General features: G+C 36.7%; 1 protein-coding gene across 5 annotated transcripts in view; it reads left to right on the top strand.

The window, feature by feature from the left end:
* AFAP1 (actin filament associated protein 1) overlaps positions 1–16,444 on the top strand; it is a 117,715-nt gene that overhangs the window by 47,492 nt on the left and 53,779 nt on the right. For all 5 annotated transcript variants that reach the window (XM_072037802.1, XM_038178797.2, XM_072037801.1 and 2 more), the window contains 2 exons: positions 5,213–5,341; positions 10,105–10,202. In XM_072037802.1, coding sequence (XP_071893903.1) covers positions 5,215–5,341; positions 10,105–10,202 — 225 coding nt within the window. In that variant the 5' untranslated portion in view covers positions 5,213–5,214. Of the gene's footprint in view, positions 1–5,212; positions 5,342–10,104; positions 10,203–16,444 lie in introns of those variants that run through there.

Below are 16,444 nucleotides of genomic sequence, written 5' to 3'. Positions count from 1 at the left end.
CAGGCACTGTAGTGTTGTTTATCCTAAGGTTTAAGACCATGCCAGTTGATTCTATTTGCTCTCTTTTTCTCTTTGATAGTAATGCAAAGAAGAATTCGGGTCCACTAAATCTTTCTCTCCTACTATCTCACTCTGCACATTTTACAGTGAATACAGAGTATAAGGAACAAAAATTCACTTTTCACAAGTACTGTACTCACTGCCTATAAATGGTGTGTCTGCTATCTGTCTATAATTACCCTTTCATCAACAGGAAACATTGTCTTATGGTAAAGATATAACATGCCTCAGGGATGCACTTTCTATCCCATCCAGCCTTCTTATGTGATCTTGGGCTAATGTTATGTAGTCATGCAGTCTCTGTGCCTTTGTTTTTCATGTGTAAGATATCAGGGATTCATCTTCTTGTCATTTGTCATAGGCTTTAGTCATCTCAGTAGCCTTCACTCAGCTTTGTCAATATCTCTTTTGTACCAGGAAGGCCAGAATTGGGCAGACTACTCCATGTGTGGTCTCTCTGGTGCTGTTTAGAGGGGAATGATCACTCCCCTCCATCTACTGGCTTTTTTCTTGCTGATGTTGGTGGCCCCCGGCTTCATGGGCAAACCACTGACTGCTGCTCTGCTTTTCCTCCAGGCTGGGACATCCATTTTGAAAACCTCTTAATGGTTACCCAATGTAGTGTGTATGTATGTGCACGATTGTATGGAGTTGTATTTGGGTTGAAGCACACCTATTCTCTGTAACTGATTTTTGTATGTAGCTTAAAGATTGGCCTCAAGATGATCCATAAATCCAATCAAACTTTTTTTTCCAGGAAGTTAAATGGGATCTCCCACTCCACACCCCCCAGCAAAGTAGAGCGCAAAATGGTGGCACATGTTTTTTGGCTTTTCTGGAAGATGTGTTTTTAAATATAAGTTTCTATGCTAATAGAGGATTAGCTAGATGCAATTCTCTAGCCTGTCTTGTGTAGAAGATCAGATTAGATGATTTCTTCTAGAAGATCTTAATTAGATGGTCTGTTCTGGTCTTAATGATCTGTAAATCACAAACTAAATGGAGAATGAAAGATTTAAACCCAAAGAACTTTTATTCAGCAATGTGCAAGGAAGTGATCAAGAACATTTTCTATAAAAATTAAGTTCAATTTTAATTCATATTTCTGTTATATAAATTTATCAGTAAATAAAACTATACTTGCATTTACAATAAATGTGAGCATGAAAATGAATTTACTTTGTTTCAGGTTTGTATTGTACTGTTCCTAAAGATGTTTTAATCAGTTGAGTAAAATATTTTATATTCTTAAAAAAAAAAAGATATAAACTAGTACCCTTTAATGCAGATTTTGAATTGCATCATTATGTTGTTTCAATTCCAGTTGGTTTTCGTTTTGGTTTGGAACAAAAATTGCAGCATGATGTAATTGCCTCTCTATGATTATTTTTACCTTGGTGTATTCTTCTGCTGGCTTGTGTGTATAGTTTTTATGTGCTGTCATTTGAAAAACTTTAAAACTCCTGAGAGCCAGACCTGGAAACCCTTCTGGATGTATCATTGCTTTTTATTTGTACATGCCAATTATATCAGCACATTGGGGGCCTATTAGTCCTATTGAGCATAGAATGGACATCTCATCATTTAATATGGAATGTGATTTTGCTCCTCAGTCGAGATAAAATCTGCTTACTGTTGTGATTACCATCCCTGGGCTCCACCCCGCCTTTCACCACCTGCCATTTACAAGTAATTTCTTTGACAATGAGAATTCAGCCAGAACTGTCAAATAAATTTGCCCCTATTGGAGAACCTTCTGAATATTATTCTTATTTTGTGGTGATGTCAGATTTCCAAGGGTAATCTCTCACTAGAGGAGTATGTTTTTCTTTGGGACTTGCATCACCCTCTCATTTTTAGTCTCCATTTCAGAAGTAATGATTGCTTACTGAAAATATGCATTATGTGGATTTTCTATTATTCAGTTCTATTACTTTTTGTGAGCACATCATTACATTTCTAGGAAGAAGAAAAGATTCTTTAATACAGAAAACAAGCCAAGGGTTGAAAACAGACAAACATGTTTTTCCCAACTACATACATTTTTTTTTTTGCCTATCTTAAAAGAAGAATTTGCAGATTCTCCTTATTTTAAATGCACTAAATGTACTTCATGATAGTATTTCTATTTTATGCCAATTCTATGCCTATTCTATTGAGCTACCAGCTCCTAGTCGTCTCTCCAGCAGCAGTTTCCTCTTTCCTCTTCTTTTGCTTCTTTTTGTCTTTGCCTTGTAACACCATCTTGGTCTGTTTTTGTTTCTCATTTTGCTATCTATTACATAATAAGCTCTCGACTACAAGGATCTGATAATTTTTAATAACTGAAGAAAGTTACACACACTGCACACTGGCATTTGCTCTTGTTCATTCCTCCTTTCCAGAAGCCAAGGTTCTAGGTAAAGAAATAGTATTCCTCTTGTACATTATATTCACTGGGGAAGAGGAAAAAGGAGAGCTCTCTTTCAGGTAATTTACAGTCTTTTGCCTTAAAGGATCCAGAAAAGATGCCAGTTCAAGTAAATTTTATTGAATATGTGCAATTGAAGCTGCCCTATTTTCTATGCTTGAAGCCTTTTTAAAGAACATAGATGCCTTTTTAAAGAACATATATTCTGGTATGTACTGACAGTAATTGATATGGCTATAAAAGTAGTTGAAAAAGTACAGTTCTAGTGCTGTATACTGATTAGATTTCACAATGATATCCTAGGTTCTGTGGTAATGATTACTTTTGAAATTAATATCACATCAGTAAATATTAAAAGATTCATATATTCCATGATAATTTAAAGTAATGCTTCTAACAATAATAGCAGTAAATCTTATAATCAAAGTAGACCTAAAAGCAAAAGACAACCATAACCAGACTCGTTTACACATTGGTTTACCAGTAATAGAATATACATCTTATTTCTAAAATAATAATAAAAGAAAGAAAACCACAACACAGAGTTGGTAAGTTGTGTTTGGTGGTGGTGGTTGGTTGTTTTTATTTATTTATTTTTATTTTTATTTTTTTGAAGTTGTAGATCCTGTTTCTTTGTTTTTCTTGAGTCTATGATCTTGCTTACTGGTCTGCAAAGCAGATTTAAATCATCGCTCTGGATCTTTTAGCTTCAAAAGCTGTATGTTCCTCTGTAATGTGAACAGCTAGAAGTAATGTAGTTCTCCTGAAATACTTTTGGATTTCTGATAGAGCCCTAGTCAGCTTCAAGTATGATGGTTAAAAAAAATAATAATAAAAAAATAAAAAACCTATAACCACTGGATGTTTTTTCATGAGCTACATTGTCAAGTAATGTAAACAGGTTTAATGCCATCATTTTGGATATGCTTTTTTGGTCTCTGTGTAAAAGACTTTGTAAAAATCATTGAGAAATGTTTTTCATGTAAATGTGTACTATTTATATAATAGATAATAGCAGTGACAGTAGTCTGTTTTGTAGAAGAACATATTCACCAAGAGAAAACTTGATCAGGATGGATATGTATGTGTAAACTAACTGTGTTTCAGAAAAGATTTGCTCAAGTGTACTTCTTGTTAAGTGATTTTCTGGTTGTTGTTAAAACATTATCACACCTTAGTATTGCCAACTGCCATGTCTTCTGTTGCCTTCTATGAGTATGTTGATTTTGCCAATGTACGCTGAGGTACAATCATCTGTAAATAAAAAGTGTCATCTGCATTCATGGGTGACAAGAAGAAGCAACAGCCTCTTGCAGGGGTATAATAGACATCTGCAGGTTTCCCTGCACAGTCCTGTTCTCAAGAATCAGATAAAACCAAGACCAAGGACCATTTAAAAGTCCAAATGTTGTCAGAAATTGAAGAAACAGATTCCAGGTTCACTTGGGTAAACAACCATATCAGAGAAGGCTTTAAGAGTAGGGAAGAGCTGGTAAGGGAGTAAGCAGCAAAGAATGTGCTTTTTAGAAGTCTTAAGAGACTTACCAGCAGTTGCCCTGTTAGGCCCTGAAAAGACTATAAAAACAAAAGTGAGTAAGCAGAGAAAAACTTAAGTAGAGGCATTTTGGAATGAGGTTAGAACTGAGATTAATCCTAGGTGCGGCCCTGAAATGAAATGAATGTTTTCCCTCATCTTTTAATGAGGATAATATCCTCAGATACAAGAAGTATGGAAATGTGAACTATTCCATCCAAGATGAAACCATAAATAAAAATAGACAATCCACTTAAGTGAAGGGACCAAGGAATCTCAGAGTTATGAGTGAGCTGGAGCATGAAAATGTGGTTCCAATACGCACTTACTATAATACTGTATGTTAGGGCCCAAATACTATAGACTTCTCATAAATCTGCTGAATAGGTATCATATGATTAAGCCATAAAAAATGTGTTTAGTTGTATGGTCTGAGCTGCTACAGCTATCAAGACGATGCAAGTCATCGGGGTAATTTTAAAGGAAGGAAGTAAAAATTCACTTATAAAGTTTGTTGATAACAAAAATGAGAAAAATTGTGAATATGGAGAAGGAATGTGATTTTTTTGTACAAAGAATTGGAAAGCCTTGAGATCTGGAATAGCAGAAGTAGGGTGAAATAAGAAGTGCATATTTTCAGTGAATCTAGGAAGTAATAAGAACTTATGTGACAGGTTGGGAGCTTGACTTTGAAAAATGGTAGGAATATGAGTCACTGTAAAAAATGACTTTTTTTTTTTTTTTTTCCCACTGCAAACAGAAGAAATAAGGTGAGGGAAGTAGAGACTCTCACTACAGATTTTGGAAAATATCAATGTGTCTGGAAGTTTTATCAAGCTTAAATTTTGTTGCACAGTTAGAAATTGTTTGTTAAAAGAGAGGAACCAGAGAGGCACTGCTAGAAAAACTTATTGCTGCCACTCCTGCACTTTTGTGCAGGACTGGCTTGATGATGTGGTATGTGAAAGGATAGTGTCTTTTCTTCATTAATTTTGAGGTAACTGCTAGATACACCAGTAGTGCTCACTAATGAATTAGTCTGTTGGTTTTGCCAGTTAATGCAGTCTATTTCCAGCAGGGAAGTGTGTTCACTTACAAGAATTGGTAGAAAATAACTATGAATATGAATAAATGACAATTAACTCTTTTTTTTTTTTTTCTTTCTAATGGGATTTCTCACAAAAAGTAATTTTATTACTGTCTTTCAGCCATGGAAGAGTTAATAGTTGAGCTGCGCCTGTTTCTTGAACTTCTGGACCATGAATATCTAACTTCGACTGTCAGGGAGAAGAAAGCAGTAATAACTAACATTCTCCTGAGGATACAGTCATCAAAAGGTCAGTGTCGGGTGTGTTTTCTTGCTTGCAGAATGCACAGAATAAGTCTGTGCTCAGTGAAATTGTTTTAAGGGGTAAGCCCTAAATTGAAGCAAAACAGAAAGACAGGGTGAATCCAAAATGGAATTTTCCTGAATGCTTTCCTTCACAGTCAACAGTAAAATATAGCAAAAGACATAAAGGAAGTAATTTCATTGCACATGGGTGAATCCAGCCACAAAATAACACGATAGATGAATGTTTTCATCTCTGTTGAAGGTACTTCATTTTATTTGTGGCAGCAATTCTATTTGTTAGTTTTGATGCAAAAGTAAAGGAGTGCCAGCCACAGCACTGCGCATAGTGCTGCATGCTACATCTCTGCCATATGACCCAAATCCATCAAAGAGCTTGATTGTGAAGTGGACTCTAGTGCATGACTGATACAGGAGTGCCAAGGCAGAACTAGGAAATGGCTGTCAACATGTTTGGTTTGCATTTTGCAAGTAGAGTAATATTCACTTTCCCTTTGTCTTCCTAAAACCATTTTGATTGCACAATCGCTTTTATCTCCATCAAGATTATGGAACTGAATGCAGCATGAATGGTTGACTATATACATCAGCCTTTCAACGGTGCTTTTACAAAGAATGTTCCTCACTATTTTTCCTAACAGTACTTTTATATTTCCTTACAAAATTTCATTTTGTATAAGGAGGCATCAGAACTATGAGACCTCTCTGTCTCTCCAGCATTTGACAGAAATGCTGTAGCTGTAAACCCCTGTTGTTTAGATTTTTAAAAATACTAGGGTGTTTTGAAGAAAAATTCCATTTTGCAAGTGGCTGCATTTCTTAGCTTTCTTTTGCAGTGCTAAAAAAGATATGGTGTTTTTTTGATGCAGTGAAGAAATGTAAAAAATTCGCACTTGCTACAGGATTCAAGTTCAAGGAGATCAGCTTAGATGTGGCACTTAGGAAGATGGTTTTGTGAGTAATATTTGGTGATAGGGAAACAGTTGGACCAGGTGATCTTGGAGGTCTTTTTCAACCATAATGATTCTAAGAGCAACTGTCTAAGAGCTGTAAAATGATGATTGTCCTTCCTTCTGTTTTCACATTCTTAAGGACACATCATTATTTTTTACTTTACTAATAGCAGAAGGAAGCAGGTAACAATTTCACATGTTGTGGAAGGACGCTTTGTGCTCCAAAAGCTGATCAAAATACCCTGCACTTCTCAAAACAAAAAAACTGTAGGTAAGAACTTGCAATTTGATATGTTTTACAGTTCAAAATAACTTCAAGAATACTGACCTGACAGTGTATGTTTTTCTTTTAATCTTTTCAACTAGATTTATTAAAAAGAAATTGACTTTCTCAAAAAGTCAGCATTCACAGAATGTGAATGTGCAAACACAGAAAAGAAAGATTGTCATATCTTTTTGTTCTGGATTGTGGATGTTTTTTCAGGACATAAAATTACAGTGTTATAGGAAATTAAACAGTGCTGGGTACATTTTTGGACCCTGCAACTCAAGCATTGACACTGTGAAATTATGGAGTGGTACTTGGCATGAGTTTGGCCTGCACTGACTCGTTTTCCATTCAGTTCTTCCATTATCAGTTCTTAGGTGTGATTTGGGAGTTATCACAGGCAAAGATCTATGCCTAACAAACAGTTCAAAATTGTCACCATCCACCCTGGCTTTGAGGGTGAGAGATTTTAAACTTACGGATATGGCTTTCTCTGAATTAGAGCGTCTTCTCAGACATGCTTAATTTATGACTATAGATGTGGGTGATGATAAAAAGAACCAAGGCCCATAGTTTTCCACCTTTCAGCACCTATATCTTAGGTTTTAGAGCCTATTTCAGGATCTGTAACAAGATCCATTGCATGTTATAATACGGTAACAATCCATTAACAAGATCCATACAAGATCCATATATTAAGTGGAAGAGCTTGGTTCAGTTACTGGAACTTTATACCCACTTCCACTGCGTGTATTCAAGGAGATACAATTTAGACATGTCAAACGGAAGTCATAAAAGTGATAGTAAGTCCAGAAATATGTGTTCAAATTATCCTTAAAGGAGGTATCATAATTAATCTTGATGTAGAAAAGTGACGGCTGAGATTGAGCTCTTAGACTTACACAACAAAAAAGCAGTGTGCAGTTGCTGGATGTTTATTTCAAAGTGGAAATAAAGCACATGTTTTGAGCATTGACGATATGAACTAATGGAAGAACTTAGTGTCTGCATGCCATTGTTGGCATTTTATCAAGACAGAATATTTTGCTAAAAGATATGCTCTAGTTCAAACAAGAATTAATTCAAGGAAGTCCTATAGCTCAGTTAAGCAAGAGGTCATAGGACTGTACTTTATACGTCTATAAACTGTAGTTTATGGAGCTACAATTTAAATAGAGTTTAAGCCAGCATGGCCTCTAAAAACAGCATCTTATTTCTCTCCCCAGGCTACTCATTCTTGCTCATCGTGTACTGCAGCTTCCTTTCTGCTAGCACAAGCATTATTTGCTTTTTTTTTGCTTTTTTTTTTTTTTTTTTTTTTTTTTCTTTCTGGTTTATTCCTAACCAGTGTCAGTTCACTGCTCTGGTTCAACCTGAGGCCACACACATGCTTACGCTGGCACAAAGGAGAGGTTGGTGCAGGGACAGGAACAAGGCAAGGAAGGAGCGGTGCTGCCTCCTTGGGAGCTCAGCCATTCATTCCGGCTTAAAGTGTGTTTGAAACTACAGAGGGAGTCATGCACATCAACGGAGATGACCCTGCTGCTTTTTTTATCAACTGTAACATTCAGTACTCCCATTCCTTTGAAACTATTCATCTCTTCATTAAAATTAAAAGCAGTAAAAGGCACATAAACCCTCAGTACTCTGTAACTGAGCTGAACTGTCATTCCGAGTCTGTTTTTCAAGATGTTGCTTTACTCCACCCACATAACTCCATGAGAGCTCTCAGATCGCTGGCATGGTTTCACAGGCCTGAGGTCTGTGCTGAGTTCAGACTCTTTATAGGCATTTGCAAAAATCAACTGCCTGAATCCAACAGTGTATTTCAATTGCTGAAGCAAACCACTTAAGAACAACAGGGAAAGGCAATGAAGGATCAGTGCAGCTGTGAACTGCCTGGATTCTTTCTAACATCTGGAAGTTAACAATTAAGTTTTTCTTTGTAAAGGTGTGGAAATTATTATAAAGTTCGATTTTGGTAAAACACTTTAAACTGTAGCTTTCTTTTCAGTGAGTTCTTACTTGTGGAGTTCTTCAGAAATCTTTTGCCTTGTGTTATGTATCTCCTAACTGCACACCATTATCTTCACTTCATGTCCACCAACCAGAGCGTACTGGGCCAGTCAGATATATTCTTCAGGTTGCTGGACCTTAGCCTGCACCATGTCCAAATCAGTGGTTACTCTGATGAGCTGGCAAAACTATAAACTTTGTTTTTCTTCCTGAATCTTGGTATGCCCAATGTACTGTAGGCCTGGAGAAAACACTTGGCTTTTCCTTCTGAAACTCAGACTTCTAAAAGGCAAAGACACAAATAGTTTATTTTGGAGTAAGAACTGTTAATAGATTCAGTCATTTAATATGACCATCACTGTTGCCTGTTTTCCTTAAAGGGTCTTGCTGTTACAAATCTATAATGCTGACTTTGTTGTGTAGTTTGGTAGAAGAATACAAGTATTAGAAGAGCAGGTTCATGCTTCACCAAACATAGTTTTGGGGAGAAACTAGATTTACAGAAGTAGTAGAACCCACTTAAAAAACATTTATTTTTTTTTTTTTCTCCCCAGTAAAATGTACTTCATATTTGACTTTTGGTTGTATGGTGGACTTGGATATGGATAGCAGTCATAGAATGAATTGATCCTACATAAAGAATAACAAATGAAAGATATATCAAAAAAAAAAAAAAAAAAAAAAGAGGAATGTTTCTCAAGACTAATCACCTCTTCTTTTGTAGGAAGAAAGAAGATTCTATGGCCCTTAGAGGCAGTTTATTTTATCAGTGTTGATTTTCAATCCAGGACTTCACAGACAATGGACTGGGTTATTATGACTAGAAACATTTCATCATTGATTATATTTTTGAAAATTATGTGATCTTGACCAACTTAACTAAACATGAGGAGCTAAATTCAGTCTAGGTGTGCACAGGGTACATCCATCCCATTGACTGATTTTTTTGTCAGAGCATTGAGATGCACCCTAATCTTGCTTTTGATTTTTAGAAAAATAAACAATACCATGAAGTGTGTTTGACTGGGATTTAAATGGTTATGCCAAGAAAACATGGAAGTAGTAGGTCACTCCTCTTTCCCCAGGGAGGGCGGGGACCCTGTTTAATTTGCTCCATGTTGCCATTCAGACATTCACAAGAATGCTATCTTCCCCTCATCAATGGTTTTATCTCTGTAATAGATGCCAGGCAAATTGTTTGAATTTTATGTCTTTCAGTTCCAGATGGGTAGGCAGTTCAGCACGATTTCCTGTAAATTTTTTCTCTGTCTGGTATTTGTTAATCCAAATATCATATATGTCATTATCGTATATAGTAAGTATGTGCTTGTTCTGCTTGATTAAATTCCTGAATTCCTACCATTCTTCCAGTTCTTCCTCAGTAAACAGGTTTAGGAAGTAGGTTGTGAGCAGGACTACATGTCAGATTCCAGTGTGTGATGGTAGTGTCCTCATGTAGAAAAAAATGTGTATCCACCTAAGCATTAAGTGACATGTTTTGCTCTTCCACAGGTTTTGAAATAAAAGAACATGTGCAGAAAACAGAAGTTGCCAACAGTTTGCCAGCACCTCCTCAAATGCCTCTGCCAGAAATACCTCAGCAGTGGCTGGTGAGTGTTAATTTAAGTACATAAATATATATGAGAGAATATTTTAGTGGTAAGCACTAGCAGAAATGCTTACAAAGGGAAGGAGCCTGTGTGTCCAAGGAAATGATTATTCCTCTCAGCTCCACTCTGGTTGAGGAAATTGGGATCAACTTGCCGAAGAGAAGGCAAAAAATCCCCTGTGGTGAAATAAACCAAAGAATAGGTCACCTGCAAGAGCTGTGGAATTGCAGTCCTTGGCAGTTTTCAGAATTAGAGCACAAAAGCCCAAGCAACTTAATGCTGTATTCAGAGATTGGCCTGTCTTGTGGAGATCATGGGTCCTAGCCAGTTTCTTATGATTTTAAGGACCAGCTTTTCCTGGATCAAGTCTTATGAGAACATTCATGAATTAAGAAGTGTAGAGTTTTAAAGTCCAGAAAGAATGCTTCTTTTTTTCATAAAGTCCTTGGTGCCCTTCTGTGCTTGGTCTCTTGGTAAGAAATTCCCTGCAGAACAAGCAGCAGTTTAAGTTCTTAGTGATGTTTATATGTTTACTGTCTGCAAATTCAATTCCTGCAGTTGGGAGCAGCTGTCTTGTTAAACAGTAAACTATAAACAAGTTTTAATTCTCCTCTGTTACCGCTCTGTTACTATTTTAGATTTGAAGAAAACATTTGCAACATATTTTTTTTTTTTCAGAGAAGCATATGCAAATAATGGTCTATCCTGTTGAAGGGTTAACATAGTCTTAGCCTTAATACTGATGAATTATCCATCTTTTTATTAATTTGTGGAAAAGTGTATGTATTGATAAGGACAATCTAAAGCTGTACTGAGGAGGCCTTCATTCATTTGTCTGAGGCATGAAGTACATGTGCAGTTTACAGATTAGCAGTCTGTCTTCTCATGATGGAGGCAGAAGACTCCAAAAAACTGAAAGCATTCTTCTTCATTTTAATGTGTTACTCTGTTTTTGCATCTCTGCCCAGATGTTTAAGCAGCTTCCCTATTTCATAAGCCAATAACAACTTGTGAAGATAAGTACTAACTTATCAGATCAAACTCTTGGCCATCCTTTTGAAAGTGAATAATACTAGATACTGCTGAACAAATTAAAAATAAAAAGGGATATTATATAAAATATCTTAACCATATTTTGTTTCTAAGTGCTGCCAGCTGCTGATTTGTGACCTGGAACAAGATTTCTTTCTTTTTTAAATTTCAATTCTATGTAATGTAAAGAAGTATTCTCAAACCATTATAGAAAGGGAATGTTTGTGCTAGAAACATCCATTTTGAGAGCCATACATATTGTTTCAGAATTCAAGTAAAATGAATGTTAGAAAATCATTATGCACAGATTTGAGTGGATGCAAAAGTGGTCTTATTAATATGCAGGGAAACCTTGAGAATCCATTTCATGGTTAACAGTGCCTGAAAATGATTTTTTTTTTCTTTAATTCAAGATGCATGTAGCATAAATTACAAGGCAAGTTGTTGATGAGAAGGAGGAAAATTATGCAAAGTACACATGAATTTGAAATGCAGACTGTAGGTGCGAGCTTCATAAACTCAAGCCAATTGAGTTCCTTATTCTTTCATATTTGTGTAGGTTCAGTTTAATAAATTGCCTCTGAAGAGTCAAATTGTTGTTCTAAAGACAACTGACCTACATTTCCTTTCTCATATACTGACGTGAAAATTCCCTTGAAGTTGGTGCTGCTTCACTGAACGAAATGTTGTGAAGTATGAATTTGGTCCAGTAGGTCACCGCTGTTTTGCAGGAGTTATATTCAGTTTGGATTTCAAAATAACAAAAATAGTTCTCTGAGATAAAGTGATTAATTAATGTAGAAATTGACAGAATTAGAGATGGTTGATATGGGGCATGTTCTTGCTATGCTGAGTCTGGCAAAGTGGAGTTTGGACATGGCCCTTCCCTCTGACCTGAGAGTAACACTGCAGGCACTTCCATCTCGGTGAAGTTATGAAGCTGAGCTGTGTTTGTTTTCTGTAGTGGTGGAAGCTCATTTTGGCCACTTTTCCTGTAATCCTATTGATGCTGTCAGGCAGTGGTGGTCTGTGCCTCCATTTCTGGTGTTGGTACCACTTTGAGATCAGCTGGAAAATGTTCCAGGCTTCTTTTTGTCTTCTGTTATCCAAATATAGGCTATGAGTGATGCTATTTTAAGACACTACGAGATCATAATTTGTGAAAGAGATGACAGACTGCTGTTGTCCTGCAAAAGATCAGGTGGAGCCAGAAGGGAAGGGCAAAACTATCAGCTTTTTGACTTTTGAACATTGGTGCAAGCTCAAACCCCAATTTGACTGTTAAAAAATTATCCTGAAGTTATGTTGAGACAATGGAATTGATTTATTTTTTTTTAAACCTTTCACTGCTAGAGGCTTCTTTGGTAGACCCTCATTATCATTAGATATGACCAGAGACTGTTGCATTATCTTTCTTTGTACACCAGGCTGGACATCCGTGATAGTGGCTAAGATCTATTTTTCCCTTCCATTAAAGCTCCTGCATAGTGATTTTTAATCTCTTAATCAACGGGCTCCTAAAAATCGGTAGATGATGCTGTCAGTCTCTATAGAAATTGTACATAATTACATTGCTCAGTGACACCAATGTCCTGCCTTTCATAAAGACTTTTCACAGAAGATGCTTTCACAGAAAGCATCTGCCTGGAGAAAGGAAACCATTGGGCTCACCTGAGGATAGGAAATTCTGCTCCAAGGTGCCCTTCTTCACACTGCAAGTTAGAAGTCATATTACATGTCACCTTTTGTCAACCATTCAGCACAGAGACCAGGTTCTTCCAGTTGGTCTCAGCCTCCGGTAGAAACACAATATGCTGCTGGAACACAGCAATTTACTGGAAGTGGAAATCAATAACTTTAAATAAGCTATGCACTGTTTAAAATCTAAGTTTTTAGCACATCAGTTATTGAGCATGCTGGAAAATTAAAGTTTCATTTACACCACTGTTTCTTTTTATGGCACTCAAGGGATTGTGCATTCAAAAATGTTTAGTCTGAATTGATGTTTAAGCTTTTACTTATGTAAAGATGTGTGGGTGGGAAGGAATTCAATCCTCCTTAAAGTAGTGCCAGGAGCCAGAATTATGTGTGGGCAGGTGCTGTGCGAGGTTTCCTTTTCAGATCTGTAAATAGACCTGCATATTTGCTCAGGCCAAATCTTATATCAGTTTTGTTATTATTCATCAGCCTATGAACAAAGATCATAAAATTCATTTTATTTAGAGACATGTTGTTAATATTTAAAGTGAAGTCTCCAGTTATTAAAATGTGTTAAAGCCCAGAGAATTTTCCTGGACTCAGTGGGCTTTGGACCAGGTCTTAAAATCCAGGGACAAAATTGGACCTTACATGTACTTGAATAAATCACATGCTCTCTTAGAAATTCTTTGTATACATTCCCTTGCCCACATCTGGTCTAGCAGACTTTCTGTCAGGCTTAGAAAGCACAAATCCTCCCATGCTTTAGCCCATGCAGACAGCTCCTTCAGATGGCCAGCAAAGTAAAAGCTTCAGATAAAAAACATGACCATGAGAGGCATGTCTGAGTCCGCTGCACAACTCAACTCTTGCTTGGATATGAGAGAGAAGATCATCTTTTGAAATAAAGTTGAGATGCTTCTCCATTCTTTTAGCCTGCTTTCTCCCTCTCCAAATCAGCACTCACTTTTATGATATATCCCTGCAGTGAAAGGACAGGCAGCAGTGGGGGATTTGGAGCAATAAGAAAGTTAATACTCTGTGTGTAGCCCTCACAGTGCTGCCAGGGTTTAATAACTAGGATCCCATCACTGCGCTATCACCGAGTTGCCTTGAAGTCCATTTTACACTAAGGCAAGAGAATAATATCCGCTATGTCCTGCTGCTCTGACGTGCCGGAGGAATACTGGCATAAATTATCCACAGCATGACAGTGACAGAATACTTCTAGCCTCCAAGCATTTGGTTGTCGTAGTACATCTGACATTCAGTGATTTCAGCACATTGTGCAGTCCAAGAAAATCAAATACGAACAGCATCCTTAGCTCTTTTGCATGATTTTCACAGTAAAATTGGATATATGTTTTGTTTTTCCTGGAATATTGTCAATTTAATAATTATTTAACTGCAACAAGTGTCCAGCAAGATGCCAGAACCCCTGTAGATATAAATCAAAAGCATAGGTCATCTTCCTCCAACCCTTTCTTGCAACATACACAGTCACACTGTAGGAGTGTTTCATATAAATGGGCTTCCTATTGAGGAGAAGTGATATGACAGCCCCCCTTTATCTGGCTGCCTGTCAGGTATACTCTCAGATATTTATTAGAAAATGCTGAAAGGAAATAGTGTCCTTGGAGAAAAAAAATCATCCTGAAATCAAAAGGATTTTTAAGGTGATATATCACCAGTTGTATTAATCATTCTTCAAACAAACAAACAAAAAGTGCCAGTCTTCCAAGATTTTCTCAAATGTGCAGTTAGGCTTGTGACAGCAAAAGCAAGAGTTGTGTACCAGGTGGGTACTTAGGAATCTTTGTTTCATCTTGTTTTTTTCTTCTGATACTGGAAATCAGTTGTTATTCTCAGTACTTATTAAAAAATAATCTTAAAATAGTGTTGGCTTTGGAGCTTTTTTTCCTCGTAAAAAGTTTTTAGAAGCAAAAATAAACAATTCAACAAGAAACTCAATTGTTTCTTTCAGAGCTGGCCAGTAGCTTCAATCTGAATGAACAAGACCTTCAGTAATGAAGGAACAACTAGAAGGTCCTTTTTGATTATTGAGTCCAGTTGCTCTTACTGCGGGTAATTAACACATAAGCTCTTTCAGAAACTTAACAAAATCTATTTCTTACCATTTTAGGTTTCTTTAAACCACTATTTCAATTCAAAAGGCTGTTCCACCATGTTCGTTGTCAGCCATTGTCCTTATGTCTAAGTAGGTTTTTTTTCCTCACTTTGGTAAATCCTTTGTCATTTGAAATCACAGTCATATTCTTCTCAGGTTTCATTTCTATACATTGCATGTAAGACAGGCTCTGTTAGTTTCTGTTTTGCAGTATAGTTTGATCCTGCTGAACTAGTTTCCATTATCTGTATTTCTCCTATGCTCTAGTTTCATATTCAGGTTTGACCAGAAGTGACCAGAAGAGCTGTCCTCAGGGCATGATTTCATTGTGGAATATTTCCAGTGTTTATATATGTGATTGAATAAGGAATAAGCCGCTGTGTTTTTTTGTTTGTTTGGTCTTTTTTGTTTGTTTGTTTTGGTTGGTTGCTTTTGTGTATGTGTTGATCTTCTCTTGCAGGACACCACATTTGCCATTCCCATTTTCTCTGGGTAGGGTTGGTGTATTATTGTTGATTATTTATGTTGATTTGCAAATGGTATCACAGAAAAGTTTTAGTTACAACAATTTCCTTTATAACAGTGCCTTTATAACAGTGACCATCACAATATTTCAAAGCTTTCTTGATGTCTAATCTGACAAAATGACTGTTCCCAACAACCTTTACCCAGAATTTGCATTTAAACTGGATGAGCTCTTTGGGCTTAGAGTAGGATGGAACTTTTTTACACCAGATTCTTCCTATGATCATTGTGAAGCTATATGATCTCTTCTCTGTCTATACTAGATGCTCGTGGTCTTTGACCTTTGTAAAAGGAAGCTATGAAATTAGGCCAGTAAGTACCAAAGTCTCTCGTTTTTGTTTGATGCAGTTCAGGCCCTTAGAGAATATTGCTCCAGAGGAAATAGTGTTTCTTTATTCACAGTGCTGCTTGTCTTGTCTGCACAAGCACCTGAATGAGCTTATAAAGTGGAGTAGGAAAGTGACTGGGGAATAAGGTACTTATTTGACCTAGAATAACCACCTCTGACTGAGGGCTCTGTGCTGCTTAAATTCAGTTTCTTCTTTCTCATGTAATACACATGAAAATGTTTCTCAGAATTAATTAAAGACCATTTCTTGCTACACCCAGACCCTTTGCTCCATATGAGACAACTTTTGTTTAGTCTGAGTGACAGTTCCAAATAGTTGTGTAATAATCTTTTATTACAGAATCTGAATGAAACAGAGATACCCTGTTTGTGTTTCTGCCTCATTCTTTTTTGCATTTTCTTTTTATTTCTTTAGATCTTCTGTTACTTACATGGGGTCTGCTGTTTATTTTCACTTCTGCCTTCCATAGATTTGGGGTGAAACTCTTCCCATGGTTCATCCTGTGCTGC

Source organism: Anas platyrhynchos, chromosome 4 (assembly GCF_047663525.1).
Source record: "Anas platyrhynchos isolate ZD024472 breed Pekin duck chromosome 4, IASCAAS_PekinDuck_T2T, whole genome shotgun sequence".
In the NCBI taxonomy this organism is placed as follows: Eukaryota; Metazoa; Chordata; class Aves; order Anseriformes; family Anatidae; genus Anas; species Anas platyrhynchos.
The sequence above is the reverse complement of the archived record's forward strand: the minus strand, read 5'-3'. Positions and strand labels throughout refer to the sequence as shown.